The sequence below is a fragment of the Anomaloglossus baeobatrachus genome, chromosome 3 (genome assembly GCF_048569485.1).
Source record: "Anomaloglossus baeobatrachus isolate aAnoBae1 chromosome 3, aAnoBae1.hap1, whole genome shotgun sequence".
Taxonomy (NCBI): Eukaryota; Metazoa; Chordata; class Amphibia; order Anura; family Aromobatidae; genus Anomaloglossus; species Anomaloglossus baeobatrachus.
The window spans coordinates 669822416-669838733 of record NC_134355.1 but is presented as its reverse complement, the minus strand read 5'-3'; the positions used below and the strand labels follow the sequence as shown (position 1 = coordinate 669838733).

At 45.3% G+C, this 16318-nt stretch overlaps 1 protein-coding gene across 1 annotated transcript in view; it reads left to right on the top strand.

Annotated features, from left to right (window-relative positions):
- PKHD1 (PKHD1 ciliary IPT domain containing fibrocystin/polyductin) overlaps positions 1-16318 on the top strand; it is an 832619-nt gene that overhangs the window by 646621 nt on the left and 169680 nt on the right. Inside the window, exon 51 of the mRNA XM_075341622.1 lies at positions 10401-10538. Coding sequence (XP_075197737.1) covers positions 10401-10538 — 138 coding nt within the window. The remainder of the gene's footprint in view (positions 1-10400; positions 10539-16318) is intronic.

Sequence of the window (16318 nt, the reverse complement as noted above, 5' to 3'; positions counted from 1 at the left end):
CCACTCCTCCATGCAGATCTTCTCCAAGTTATCTAGGTTCTTTGGGTGTCTCATGTGGAATTTAATCTTGAGCTCCTTCCACAAGTTTTCAATTGGGTTAAGGTCAGGAGACTGACTAGGCCACTGCAACACCTTGATTTTTTCCCTCTTGAGCCAGACCTTGGTTTTCTTGGCTGTGTGCTTTGGGTCGTTGTCTTGTTGGAAGATGAAATGACGACCCATCTTAAGATCCTTGATGGAGGAGTGGAGGTTCTTGAATCTCCAGGTAGGCCGTGCTATCCATCTTCCCATGGATGCGGACCAGATAGCCAGGCGCCTTGACTGAGAAACAGCCCCACAGCATGATGCTGCCACCACCATTCTTGACTGTAGGGATGGTATTCTTGGGGTCGTATGCAGTGCCATCCAGTCTCCAAACGTCACGTGTGTGGTTGGCACCAAAGATCTCGATCTTGGTCTCATCAGACCAGAGAACCTTGAACCAGTCTGTCTCAGAGTCCTCCAAGTTATCATGAGCAAACTGTAGACGAGCCTTGACATGACGCTTTGAAAGTAAAGGTACCTTACGGGCTCGTCTGGAACGGAGACCATTGCGGTGGAGTACGTTACTTATCGTATTGACTGAAACCAATGTCCCCACTGCCATGAGATCTTCCCGGAGCTCCTTCCTTGTTGTCCTTGGGTTAGCCTTGACTCTTCGGACAAGCCTGGCCTCGGCACGGGTGGAAACTTTCAAAGGCTGTCCAGGCCGTGGAAGGCTAACAGTAGTTCCATAAGCCTTCCACTTCCGGATGATGCTCCCAACAGTGGAGACAGGTAGGCCCAACTCCTTGGAAAGGGTTTTGTACCCCTTGCCAGCCTTGTGACCCTCCACGATCTTGTCTCTGATGGCCTTGGAATGCTCCTTTGTCTTTCCCATGTTGACCATGTATGAGTGCTGTTCACAAGTTTGGGGAGGGTCTTAATTAGTCAGAAAAGGCTGGAAAAAGAGATAATTAATCCAAACATGTGAAGCTCATTGTTCTTTGTGCCTGAAATACTTCTTAATACTTTAGGGGAACCAAACAGAATTCTGGTGGTTTGAGGGGTTGAATAATAAATGACCCTCTGAATAAACTTTTCACAATTTAAAAAAAAAAAAAAAAGAAATAACAATCTTTTTTGCTGCAGTGCATTTCACACTTCCAGGCTGATCTACAGTCCAAATGTCACAATGCCAAGTTAATTCCGAATGTGTAAACCTGCTAAATCTGCAGGGGGTTGAAGACTACTTGTAGGCACTGTAAGCTGGACACTAACTACTGTACATTGTATCATATGTGTCATATCTTCAGGGTTGTCCCATGTAAAGATATAATACAATATGTACAAAAATGTTAGGGGTGTACTCACTTTTGTGTGCAGGTGGCAACATCAAGGAGTGGGGCTACTTTTTAGCAAACAGCACTGAAAAACTTCATATCATTGAAGGTGGGGTAAGTGGACAAATGTACTAAGACATTCTTGTTAAATATCTGCTGCCGTCTCCCAGGATGATAGAAATGAAACGAGGGAGGACATTTCAGCAAACAATGATCCCAAACACAGCCAAAGAAACGATCAACTGGTTTCAGAGAAAAAAAATAAATCTGCAAGAATGTCTGAGCCGTTCACCGGAGCTCAATCCAATAGAAAATGTCTGGAAGGAAATAAAGCTCAGAGATCATAGAATGAGCCGGGACCTGCAGGATGTGAGGAGTGTGTGTGTGGAAGAATGGCCAAAGCCACACCTGAGTATTGCAGGTGACTAGTTTCTCCATACAGGAGGCGTCTGGAAGCTTCATCACCAACAATAACTTTTGTACAAAAGCATGACCTGAATTTCAGCAAGCATATTAATTTGTTTTTCCTGTATTCAGGAGCGTCACTAGCGTCATAGATCGGCGGCTCCAGCCCTGAAGTTCTTGCATGATGATGGTCCGGATCTCCTGCATCTGCCCCATGAATAATGTGACATTGTTGACAGTGACATGACACCGACATTATACAAGTCCCATGATAGGCGCGTAGCAAAGGCTGGAGGATGCAGTGCTGGGGATCAGGGTTAGGCAAGGGGAATCTTAAGGTTTTGGTTTTTTTAATAAGCTGATATATATATATATAATATACATATTTATTTAGTGTGCTACATTTGTGCTGGCCATTGTACTATATAGGGAGATTAGGAGTCATAACTAAAGTATTTATGAGGTTGTGGGGGCCATCGTACTGTATGTGGGTGAAAATTGGGGCCATAAATGTTTCGGGGCAGAGTCACAGAGTGGGGACAATTAGGCTGACCCTCAGATTGGGGCCCCTGCGCTGTGCCTTAGCTCAGAGGTACACTTGATGGTAGCGAGGTGTGGGTCCCCAGCAGGACCCGAAAGCTGTGCCTTAGCTCAGAGGTACGCTTGATGGTAGCGAGGTTTGGGTCGCCAGCATGACCCAAAAGGCTGATTTACACGCAGCGACATTGCTAGCAATTGCACCCGCCCCCGTTGTTTTGTGCGTCACGGGCAAATTGCTGCCCGTGGCGCACAATATTGCTAGTACCCGTCACACGAACTTACCTGCCTAACGACATCGCTGTGGCCAGCGAACTGCCTCTTTTCTATGGGGGCGGTTCGTGCGGCGTCACAGCGACGTCACACGGCAGGCGTCCAATAGAAGCGGAGGGGCGTAGAGCAGCCGCATGAAAGTCGCAGGTACGGGGATGTTCCTCATTCCTGCGGTGTCACACGTAGTGATGTGTGCTGCCTCAGGAATGACGAACAACCTGCATCCAGCACCAGCAACGATATTTGGGATTTAAACGACGTGTCAACAATCAACGATTTGGTGAGTATTTTTGATCGTTAGCGGTCGCTCGTACATGTCACACGCAACAACGTCGTTAACTAGGCCAGATGTGCGTCACGAATTCCGTGACCCCAACGACATCTCGTTAGCGATGTCATTGCGTGTAAAGCCCCCTTAACTCCTGTCCAAGCCTTGGTATAACTCCCCTCCCCCTCCTCCACCCATGGGGTGAGCCAGGACTATAGTCACAAACCCCACAACAAAACATGAACAGGGGAATAAAAAAAAACTCATGCACATGTCAAGCAAACAAAAAGGAGCGACAATACATGCACAGGGAAAAAAGAGGGAGGAAGTAAACAGACAACTGCAAAACTTCTCACAGAACAATCAACACCCCACAGATCAAAAAAATAGGATCACCATAGTAAATCTCTGCAACAATCTGCACTTAGCAATTAGCAACCTGGGCTCCTTGTTCCTGCTCAGCAGTCTGTAGGAATTAACTCCTGCAGTGCTGAGGATCAGTGAACCTGAATCAGCAAATGCCCGGCACTGGCTGAACAATTCTGAGGCGTCAGATTGCTTGTCAGACTCAGTAGAATGAAGAGAGTCCGATGCCACCGTACAACCATCGCATGACAATAATAAAGTATATGATAGGCTGTAGAGGCCATCATATTATATATATATATATATAGAGCTGTGTAGTGACTGTAACCCCTTTACAACCTTTGACTTTCAGTTACGTCAAAAGTCGTGTGATGTTGGCTCCCATGCCAAGCTTTCATTTTTCCTCGCACATGACGGCTGATTTAATCAGCCATCATGCACCTCTCAACAGTCGTAGGTGGATAAGAGATCCGTTATTGGCTGTTGACCAGTTATCTTCCGCTGTCAATCTTTGACAGCAGCATTTAGCATGCCCTGGCAGGATGGGGCGTCATTCCTCCTGCCCATCAATCCACCTGTGACATGATTGTGGGGTGCCAATGGGCTGCCATGACCGCCTGAAGTCTACTGAAGACCCTTGTGTCTGTCATTACGAATCTCCTGTGAATGCCGGCCCATAGCTGGCATTCATAGGATATCATAATTTCTGATGTACACAGCAGTGCTGATGCACTGCTATGTATAGCACAGGCAGAAGATTGCATCTTCAAGTCCCCTAGGTGAGCTATTAAATACAACAAAAAGTGGTAAAAAAAAGTCTTTAAAAATATAAAAAAGGGTAACAAACAAAAGTTAAAATCACCTTCCTTTTACCCCATTAAAAATAACACACAAAAACAAAATAATGCACATTTTGTATCACTACGTTCAAAAGGGTCCGGTCTATCGAAATCTAAAATAAATTCAACATTACGTTCTTTTGGCCACTGTAATGTTGAAAAAAAGGGATCAAAACATCATTTGTACCACAAAATATCAGTAAAAATGTCAGCTCTGGATGTAAAAAATAATCCCACACACTTCCCTAGCTCCCGAAAAATGAAAACATTAAGGTCACAGAACATGGCAACACAACCCCAAAACATTATTCTTACAAATTTATGATTGTGTTTCATTATTTAAAAAAAAGCTATACATGTTTGGTATCTGCGTAATCATACTGACATGAAGAATCATATTTTCCAGTCCGATTTAACCATAAAGTGAACATAAATAAAAAAAGCCAAAAAACAATTATGTACATGCAATTTTTTGCAATTACAATGCACTTGGAATTTTTTTTTCTGCAATCCAGTGCATCACATGATAAAATTTCATTTTAAAGTACAAGTCATCTTGCAAAAAACAAGCCCTCATGTGGCTATGACGAAGGGAAAAAAAAGTTTTGGCTCTTGGAAGAAGAGCAAGAAAAAACGAAGGTGCAAAAATGGGAACATTGCAAGTTCGTGAAAGGATTAAACTGTATATTAGAAGTGTGAACCTTAATGAAGTATATAAGAGGTTGTGGGGGCCATTATACTGTATAGAGAGAAGTGGGGTCATAACACAATATATGAGATTGTGGGGGCCATCATTATATTACAAATAAGGAGAAGTGTGGGCCACAAGGAATTATATAACAGGTGGTGGGGGACATAATACAGTGTATTGGGAGCTGTGGGGTCCATCATACAGTATATATGGAGCTGTGGGGTCCATCATACAGTATATATGGAGCTGTGGGGTCCATCATACAGTATATATGGAGCTGTGGGTTCCATCATACAGTATATATGGAGCTGTGGGTTCCATCATACAGTGTATAGGGAGCTATAGGGACCATCACACAGTATATAGGGAGCTGTAGGGACCATCATGCAGTGTATAGGGAGTTGTGAGGACCATCATACAGTGTATAGAGAGCTGTAGGGACCATCATACAGTGTATAGGAAGCTGTAGGTGTGGAGCCCCTGAGGCTTCAGTCGCCACAAGGTACTGTACCCCACTTAAGGTGCAGTATTCATCTCGGGTAAGGAGGGGGTTAACCACTGGTGTTTCCACATTTCACCTTACATACAGCTTGGGTACCCTCCCACCGGGGACTGGACTAGGGTAGGCTGGGGGGTGGCCATCATGATTCATGGGACTTTCACGGTCACTAGGACAACCACCTGGGGGGCGGGCACCACTTGGGGTAGAAATAGGAGCAACTTTTACACAAACTTCAGTCAACTCGGGACTTCAGTTCTGGCAGCACGACACCACTTTCTTCCTTCTTTTTCTTCACGGAGCCTAAGGCTTGGAGCGGGAAGCTCAGCTCAGGTTCCTCACTTCTGGAGGGTCATCCCTTGGGAAAGGACACTTTCAAATACCGGTGGCTACCTCTAACTTATCTGGGATCAGCTGGAGCTCATCAGGGCAGAGACCAGTACCCTCAGGCAACCAAAGGACAGTGAGTAAAGATCTGGAACCGCAACTGCCGTGTCTGTCCTTCATTGTTGTCGTCCCGCGCTTTGGCGCCAACGGCCACTATTACTACCATCATCCTCCCTGGGGCCTAGCTTTGCCTGTGGGAAGCTGAACTACTCTAGTTGTGACATCATCCGCCCCAGAGGACTGCGACTGCAGCGGCGGCTAATCCTTGGTTGCATACCGCAGGTGGCGTCACGAGACAACTACTACTCATCCCATCCTTCCTCCAGCCTTTTCTTGTACACCTCAAGGCCACAAAACTGAGCAAGAGCCACCCGTGGCATCCCAGACCCGATATTACTGACCCGGCAACCAGTATTTTAACCCCTGCCCCATGGATGCTACATAGGGACCATAAAACATTATATTGGGAGCTGTAGGGATAGGGAGCTGTAGGGACCATCATATTGTATATAGGGAGCTGTAGAGACCATAATACAGTACATAAAGCTCTTTTTTGCAAAGGGGACAGGGCGACTCCACCGTATTTAAGGGAAGATGGATGGGGTCATGTATTGCAATTGTGGCGCTCCTGAGGCTTCCGTCGCCACAGAGACATTGCACCTCAGCCAGAGGTGTGATGTCCCATCCTGGGTAAGGAAAGGGGTAAATGCCGGTCCACAGGCAAATTCACACTACACCCATTGTTAGGCATACTTTGGGACCGGGGATAGTGGCAGCTACCCCCCATGCTGCATGCTGGGGGGGCGAAAGACCCATCCCTTCTCCCATAGGGTAGGGCCTGGCAACTGGGAAGGTGGGAGGAGCCATCAGAGGGTAGAGCAGAGACAGGAAGGCCAAGTTTAGTCAGTTGTTGGTTGAGAGGAGAAGAGTGAGGAGTTGGAAAGAGAGAGAGAGGTTGATACCTCAGAAGCAGTGAAGACTAAGTGTGAAGCTTCCTGGTGGAGACCCTGGGGCCCAGCAAGGCCCAGGTGACATCACAGCAGTAAAGTACAGAAAGATTTGAGAGACACTGAAAGGCTTTCAAGCTTGTGGCCTCTTCCACTAAGTCATCGGGTGGAGGGATCAGGCTGCACACAGGGCACGGTCCCTAGAAACTGGAGGAAGAGAAGTCATTTCCAAAAGTGAACACCGAGGCCCAGGGTGGTTGCAAGCGCCCCGGGCCACATCCCTCTGTAGAACCCCTGGGAAGAGGGCACAGTTCCATCCAGGCAAGCCTTATTGTCCAGAACCTATAGTGGAGGCCAAGACAGGTTTATCCAGAAAAGTCAAGGCTTTGAAGACAGCTGAGGGAAGAGACACAACAGAAGGGTGCACCGGCTTTTACTTCCAGAACTACCCGGGATCGGCGGAGGTCCCTGACAGGGGATTCCAGCACACCAGCGGGCGACCAGGTCGCGACAGCCAAGAACCAGTGAGTAAAGCCCTGAAACTGCACCCCCTGGTGTTGCCTCCATTATTTCGCCTGCACTGCACCATCTACATCACCACCATAGACTTTAATAGGCACCAACAGTTGCCCCGGGGTACCGCTCCACCTGCGGGGAGCAGTACCATCCAAGCTGCCATTCCCCCAGCCCTGGAGGCCCCATACAGCAGCGGCGGCTTAATAGCAGCAAACCACAGGTGGCGTCACGAATATAAACTTTAATAATCACCCCCACTGAAGCCATATTAGTTGACCCCGCCAGGGTCACGGAGTCGGGTCCCGCCACCACTGACTACCCCCGGACTAGTCCGGCCCGACACCGGGTGTCCCATAGCCCTGGGGTGGGCGAGTCACAATATTTTGTCCAGCAACCACCTTTCTTCAGTAAGAGCATTGAAGATCGGTCGTGGCAAGGCCTTCCAGCATGACAATGACCCGAAACACTCAGCCAGGGCAACTAATGAGTGGTTCTGTAAGAAGCATTTAAAGGTCCTGGGATGGCCTAGCCAGTCTCCAGACCTGAACCCAGTAGAATATCTTTGGAGGAGCTGAAACTCAATGTTGCCCAGTGACAGGTTCGAAACCTGAAAGATCTGGAAAAAATCTGTATGGATGAGTGACCTGAAAGGCCTGGAGAAGATCTGTATGGACGAGAGACCTGAAAGGCTTGGAGAAGATCTGTATGGAGGAGTGACCTGAAAGGCCTGGAGAAGATATGTATGGAGGAGTGACCTGAAAGGTCTGGAGAAGATATGTATAGAGTGACCTGAAAGGCCTGCAGAAGATATGTATGGAGGAGTGACCTGAAAGGTCTGGAGAAGATATGTATAGAGTGACCTGAAAGGCCTGCAGAAGATATGTATGGAGGAGTGACCTGAAAGGCCTGGACAAGATATGTATAGAGGAGTGACCTTAAAGGTCTGGAGAAGATATGTATAGAGTGACCTGAAAGGCCTGGAGAAAATATATATGGAGGAGTGCGCCAAAATCCTTCCTGCAATGCATGCAAACCTGGTCAAGATCTACAGGAAATGTCCGACCGCTTCTACCAAATATTAAGTTCATGTTCTATTGTAGCAAATACTTATTTCATGCAGCAAAATACAAACTGATTATTTAAAAATCATACAATGTGATTTTCTGGATTTTATTTATTTTGATCCTGTCCGTCGCAGTTGAAGTGTACCTATGCTTAAAATTACAGACCTCTCCATTATTTGTAGGTGGGAAAATTTGAAAAATCGTCAGAGGATCAAATAGTTATTTTCACCACTGTATGTGTATAATATGAAATCTATTATACTCAGATATCAGTATATGTATTCATCTAATCTATCGATTTGTTAATTTTGGACTGTCCATCCATTGATCTCCTAAATTTGGTCAATAGCATAATGTAACAATATTGGAATCAGAGGAATGTCTATCCACTCAGATGATTCTTCAAGTCTTATCACCTTTCACTGTATTGACATATGGTGTAAGAGGTTTTTTTAGTGTCCATAAACGGAGTTTACATTTGCACATATTTAACCTTACAGTCATATGAAAAAGTTTGGGCACCGCTATTAATGTTAACCTTTTTTTTTTATAACAATTTGGGTTTTTGCAGCAGCTATTTCAGTTTCATATATCTAATAAATGATGGACTGAGTAATATTTCTGGATTGAAATGAGGTTTATTGTACTAACAGAAAATGTGCAATCCGCATTTAAACAAAATTTGACAGTTGCATAAGTATGGGCACCCTTATCAATTTCTTGATTTGAACCCTTCTAACTACTTTTTACTGACTTACTGAAGCACTAAATTGGTTTTGTAACCTCATTGAGCTTTGAACTTCATAGGCAGGTGTATCCAATCATGAGAAAAGGTATTTAAGGTGGCCACTTGCAAGTTGTTCTCCTATTTGAATCTCCTATGAAGAGTGGCATCATGGGCTCCTCAAAACAACTCTCAAATGATCTGAAAACAAAGATTATTCAGCATAGTTGTTCAGGGGAAGGTACAAAAAGTTGTCTCAGAGATTTAAACTGTCAGTTTCCACTGTGAGGAACATAGTAAGGAAATGGAAGAACACAGGTACAGTTCTTGTTAAGCCCAGAAGTGGCAGGCCAAGAAAAATATGAGAAAGGCAGAGAAGAAGAATGGTGAGAACAGTCAAGGACAATCCACAGGCCACCTCCAAAGACCTGCAGCATCATCTTGCTGCAGATGGTGTCAATGTGCATCGGTCAACAATACAGCGCATGTTGCACAAGGAGAAGCTGTATGGGAGAGTGATGCGAAAGAAGCCGTTTCTGCAAGCATGCCACAAACAGAGTCGGTAACAGAGAGGTATGCAAAAGCACATTTGGACAAGCCAGTTACATTTGGAAGAAGGTCCTGTGGACTGATGAAACAAAGATTGAGTTGTTTGGTCATACAAAAAGGCGTTATGCATGGAGGCAAAAAAACACGGCATTCCAAGAAAAGCACTTGCTACCCGCAGTAAAATTTGGTGCAGGGTCCATCATGCTTTGGGGCTGTGTAGCCAATTACAGCACCGGAAATCTTGTTAAAGTTGAGGGTCACATGGATTCAACTCAGTATCAGCAGATTCTTGACAATAATGTGCAAGAATCAGTGACGAAGTTGAAGTTACGCAGGGGATGGATATTTCAACAAGACAATGATCCAAAACACCGCTCCAAATCTACTCAGGCATTCATGCAGAGGAACAATTACAATGTTCTGGAATGGCCATCCCAGTCCCCAGACCTGAATATCATTGAAAATCTGTGGGATGATGTGAAGCGGCTGTCCATGCTCGGCGACCATCAAACTGAACTGGAATTGTTTTGTAAGCACGAATGGTCAAATATACCTTCATCCAGGATCCAGGAACTCATTAAAAGCTACAGGAAGCGACTGGAGGCTGTGATTTTTGCAAAAGGAGGATCTACAAGATATTAATGTCACTTTTATGTTGAGGTGCCCATACTTATGCACCAGTCAAATTTTGTTTAAATGCGGATTGCACATTTTCTGTTAGTACAATAAACCTCATTTCAATCCAGAAATATTACTCAGTCCATCAGTTATTAGATATATGAAACTGAAATAGCAAAAACCCAAATTGTTATAAAGAAAAAAGGTTAACATTAATAGGGGTGCCCAAACTTTTCCATATGACTGTATATCAATTAGACTTGAGAATTGAGATGCTTCCAAAAATGACATATTTTTTTTCCCTTAGAATATATATTTTTTATATCCTTGCCAAGTAATGTCTTCTCGTTTCCTAGACCGGACCATATTAGTGGACGTTGTTCTCCCGCCTCTTCGTGGTCTGTATGTAGTCGGAGCTCTGGAGTTTCCCCCGGACCTCAGTAATGAGCTGAGTGTTGCTTGTATCCTCATAGCTGGTGGACGGCTAAGTGTCGGTGAGTAAGATACTTGTAGTCGATTATTCCTGCGTTAGATAATTTTTAGATAAAATTACACACTAAGCCATATTGTAATAGAACAAATTGTAAGTTTTCCCCAAAATGACCAGTGATGGACACTTTTGGGAATGGGTTGTTGATCCTCCAACACTTTTGCAATTAGGTTTCCAAATTTGACGAGTTTGAGTTGCCACGCTTTGTCATGACCAACAGATTATGATTGTTATGCCGGCGTCACACGGGACGATATATTGTGCGATCGCATGAGCGATCGTACCCGCCCCCGTCGTTTGTGCGTCACGGGCAAGTCATTGCCCATGTCGCACAATGTCGGTAACCGCCGTCACACGTACTTATCTCCCACACGACCTCGCTGTGGGCGGCGAACATCCTCTTCCTGAAGGGGGAGGGACGTTTGGAGTCACAGCGACATCACACAGCGGCCAGCCAATAGAAGCGGAGGGGCGGAGATGAGCGGGACGTAACATCCCGCCCACCTCTTTCCTTCCACATTGCCAGCAGGACGCAGGTAAGCTGTGTTCGTCGTTCCCGGGGTGTCACACGTAGCGATGTGTGCTGCCTCGGGAACGACAAACAACCTGCGTCCTCAACAATCAACGATTTTTTGAAAATGAACGTCGTGTCAACGATGGGCGATTTGGTGAGTATTTTCCATCGTTAACAGTCGCTCATTAGTGTCACACGCAACAACGTCACTAACGATGCCGGATGTGCGTCATGGAATCCTTGACCCTGGCGATATATCGTTAGATACGTCGTTGCGTGTAACGGGGCCTTTAGCAGAGCGCCTCTGGCTGTTTTCACCTACTGAAAACAATATGCATAACCAGACATCAGCTGCTGGCAGGGTTCCTGAGGAATCTTCTCCCATTCTTCATGGGCATTGGCCTCAAGGTTCCTTAGAATTTGGGGTTTGTGTGCTGCAGCTTCCTTCTTCAGGCCGCTGCAATTTTAGTGCATTCTACAAGGGCAATGGTCTCCAGTTTACTCATATTCTTGGTTTTCATGCTCTTCTTAAAATACCATCAATGGTGTTGAAGTCAGATTACTGTCACGGACACTATAGAATTTTTCAGGCCTTCTTCTGAAATCAAGCCTTGGTGGACTGTGAGGTATGCTCAGGTATGCTTCTATTGGGCGGCCGCTTAGTGACGCCTCTGTGACGCCGCACAAACCGCCCCCTTAGAAAGGAGGCGGTTTGCCGGTCACAGCGACGTCGCTAGGCAGGTAAGTCTGTGTGACAGCTCATAATGATATTGTGCGCCAAAGGCAGCGATTTGCCCGTGACGCTCAAACGACAAGGGCTGGTACGCTCGCTAGCGATATCGCTGCGTGTGACGGAGCCTAAAGTACTAAAGACGCATAGCAGAATACTTCTTGAACTGAAATAATCAGTAAAAGTGGCATTTTGTGTTGAATTTGGAGAAACCATTTGTTATTTTAGTTGTACTGAGCTATTTAATGGGGTTTTCCATTATTTGGAATTGTCAATGTCGGCACCAGGTCTCCCAAGGCTTGGGTGACATTGGCTGCACGGCTGACATTGCATAACAATCAAGAGACCACTGATTGGCTGCAGGACCCACGTGGTATATGAATGTCACCAGAGCCTTGGCATCAAAGCCCTGGAAAGGTCCTGGAACGAGAATAGAGTATAAGTTGTTTTTATTTTACAATCAGGATTGTATTATTTAAGAATATTTTGGAAAACACTTTAAATGTTCTTGTTGATTGGTCTGTCGCAAAGATCAAAAAGCTTGTAAATTTTGCAAATAAACCTAAATTTAGGATTAGGATTATAGGATTAGGGTTGAATAATGTTTATTGCAAATGTATCTCCCGGCCACAATGTCTGCATTTTGATGCTAGCTTCTAAGCATGGTGTTGGCTCTGTGATGCCTACAGTAAAACACGGTGGTGGCTCTGTGATGCCTACAGTGAAGCATGGTATTAGCTCTGTGATGTCTACAGTGAAGTGAAGTGTTAGGCAAAGTACATCAAAAACTATTATATGATGGCATGAAGATACTCTGTACTAGATGTTAGAGCATTTCTTTCCATAAAATGAAAAATAAACACTAGATCCAATACAACAAAGCTTTAATTATTTTACTATCATGGTGTCACTCTAAGTACAGGGAAGTACCAGGCGCATGGCGAAAGGGAAGGGAAAATAAATCCTGTGTCTAGGGAAATGGAAGATGGTGACCCCTAACCAAACCTACTGCTGGTCCCTGAGGCCCCTCACCAATCTAGATAGGCTCGACACCTATGCGCAAAGCTGGATACCTGACCCTAGGTATCCCTAGTGCTGGACCCTAAATAGGGAATGGGTGGGATGAGCTCTTCATCAACCCCACTAAACAACTATAGAAGACACAATGGGGACATCGCAGGGGGAAAAACATGAACTACTTATCATTAGATGACTCGGGTAGAAGGTCAGCAAAGTTTTCAGCAACGATACCACAGAGGAGTACAAGCCACCTGCTTGCAAAGTCGGCTTGAAGGAACTGAAAAATATGATACAGCGCCGCACAATCAACTCTACCCTAACCTACTGTATCCTCACCTATCCCTTGTAGAGTGTGAGCCCTCGCGGGCAGGAACCTCTATCCTCCTGTACCTGTCTGTGCCTTGTATTGTTTATGAATATTGTACTTGTCCCTATTATGCATACCCCTTTCACATGTAAAGCGCCATGGAATTGATGGCGCTATAATAATACATAATAATAATAATAATATTATCAGAACCAGTCCAAAGGAAGGAAGGTGTATATAAAGACCAAGGGAATGCTGATAATCAGCAGCTGGGTGGAAGGCGAGCTCCTGCTGAATGCAAAAGGGGTAGAGATGAATCCAGCAGGAAAGCTCCCTATACCAATGAATACTGACAGCAGGAACAATGGAAAGTCAGGGAGCATTCTGTGCAGCCAAACGCTGTGACCTTCTATGGCCAGAAACCACATGACTGTCACATGTGACACACCCATGACACATGGCTATTGAATAGATCTCCTCTAGTCGGGAAAGGAAAGGGACAACTCTTCTGGAAACAAAAAAGTGTTCACACCATTTGTTAACAATTTAACGCAAAGATTTCAAAATGGACCTCTAATTGTAGCACAATGTTTTGTCACTCATGAAAGCAGGACATGGTTTTTGTTGATAAAGGATATGATGCCACGGTCCAGGGGAGCACTAAGGAGGCTAGACTAAATGGTGAGTTAAAAAAATGTTTTTCTCTTTATTTCTTATTTTTTTAACTCACCATTTAGTCTGTCCTCCTTAGCGCTCCCCTGGACCGTGGCATCATGTCCTTTATCTACCAGTTTTCCCCTTGTGGGATTCACGGCAGAAGCTGCTTTGCGGTGGAGGCTGTAATTTCAATCAGGACCAGCGGCGCGCAGGATCCGCGGTGATCGGTCACATGACTGCTTCGTAAAGATCCAGCCCTCTTAGACGGACACATCCAGAACAGCGTCCTGGTGGCGTAACCATTACATTATCCACGCTTAAACCGAGGTTGTGCAAGGTTGCACAACCACGCCAGGTGAGCGGCCTTTATCTTTCCATCTATACCGGCTTCCTGAAAATCCTTCACATGTGCTCCTCTTTCTACTTTTTTATTTGGACATTGTTTTTGTGGCCTCCTCAACACCTCTACATGATTTTCAGGCCGATCAGTTCTTGCCAGGGCTGGACCTCCTCCGATTACTGGCATTTACACCCTTGGAGTCTTTACCAAGGCTTCTGTGACCCATCTCTTGACATTGTCATCGTTCCATGTGTGATCAGGCATGTGAGCCAACCATGGTACCAGGTTTTGTAAACTTCAACTTCTTGTACTCTCCCCAATGAATACAACCACCTTATGGCTAAAAATACTGTGACACTACTCTTTAATGAAGAACCGTGCTCCTGATGGATATTTGCCCCCAAAGAATCATATTTTTTCCATTCTGTGGCATCTGTTTCGCCCTTAGGAAAATTTTGCGAGATTTCTTTTATCGCCCTGGACCTGTACAATTGCATTAGACTGAAACTAATTTCTCTTATGTCTCGTTAGATCTTGATAACTCTTAACGCTTCCGCTCCATTATTTTATTTTCTATAGACCAACATGTGTTAAATGGTAGTGAAGCAATTCTTCCGTCCCCATCTGTCCTTGTCCACTATTTAAGGCCCCTTGGGGAATTTTCTTTCTGACCCATCTGTCCAAGTTCCACCACACCCTAAAGAAATCCTATCCTAGTGCGGATAATGAGGTATGTTGGTAAACAACTTTAATAGAAATTGACATCCTATTGGTGAATCCATACTTCAGCCTCGTAGCTCTTCTTCCACGTAGGCATTCATTGCTGAACTTACCAACGGAACGCGGCAAACATATGACTCTATGACTTAACATCAGATCCGGCAGGCTGGATGCTGTCTCACATCTCCATCATACTACGGCTGACATGAAAAGCCACAAGCTATATGAAACCGTTCTAATTTGCTTCCAGGGACAGGGGAACAATTTTTGTTGATTTCCCTAATTACGTTCAGACGGCTGCATGCATCGCTCGCAATGAATGGAGTCTGAGGATAAAGGAGCACATTTAGTAATCACCGATGGACCTATATGGTGGAGTGGTCCACCACAACTAGTCAGGTGGACTTGGGGTATTTGAAAAATCCTTCAATTCTAAAGGCCACTTTACACGCAACGACATCGCTGACGAGATATCGCTGAGGGTCACGGAATTCGTGACGCACATCCGGCCTCGATAGCGACGTCGTTGCGTGTGACACCTACGAGCGACCGCTAACGATCCAAAATACTCACTACATTGTTGATAGTTGACACGTTGTTCCTTTCCCAAATATCGTTGCTCGTTCTGGACGCAGGTTGTTCGTCGTTCCTGAGGCAGCACACATCGCTACGTGTGAGACCCCGGGAACGACAAACAAAACCATTCCTGCGTCCTCCGGCAACGAGGTGGGAGTGACCTTCATACGGCTGCTCTCCACCTCTCCGCTTTTATTGGTTACCTGCTGTGTGACGTCGCTGTGATGCCGCACGAACCGCTCCCTTAGAAAAGAGGTTGTTCGCCGGCCACAGCGACTTCATTAGGCAAGTGTGTGTGACGCGTACCTCCGATATTGTGCGCCACAGGCAGCGATTTGCCCATGATGCACAAATGACGGGGGTGGGTGCGATCGCTAGAGACATCGCTAGCAAAGACGCAGCATGTAAAGCGGCCTTTAGCCACAGGACACCATATATAACAATGGGAAAGTAGGAGAATCAAAGCTAGCCAACAGATTTAGTAATTTTGGACCATTGACCAAAGTACTTCTCAGCTACCACTCAATGGGAGGATTACCTTACATATACATTAAGTTGCAAAAGTTATTGGCAGCTGTGGGAAAAATGTTGTAAATTAAAAATGTCTTCAATAATGGAAGTGTTAATAGTTTATTTTTATCAATGCACAAAATGCAAAGTGAAGAGAAATTTACAGCACATCAATATTTCGTAACATAGAACAAATGTCCAGCACTAGAGACCCAAACGTGCGGCCATTGTATCAACTAGCAAGGAATGCTGGGGTGGAGATCAAGGACATATGGGGGTGATCAACCAGGAGTTACAGTCACCGTTGCCACAAAAAAATGAAGGAAAAATAGTAAGCACTCCCCTAAGTAGGTAAAAACAGTCCTTTATTTCATCCGGACAGAAGGAGAGAGTGAGTATGTGGGGAGCGA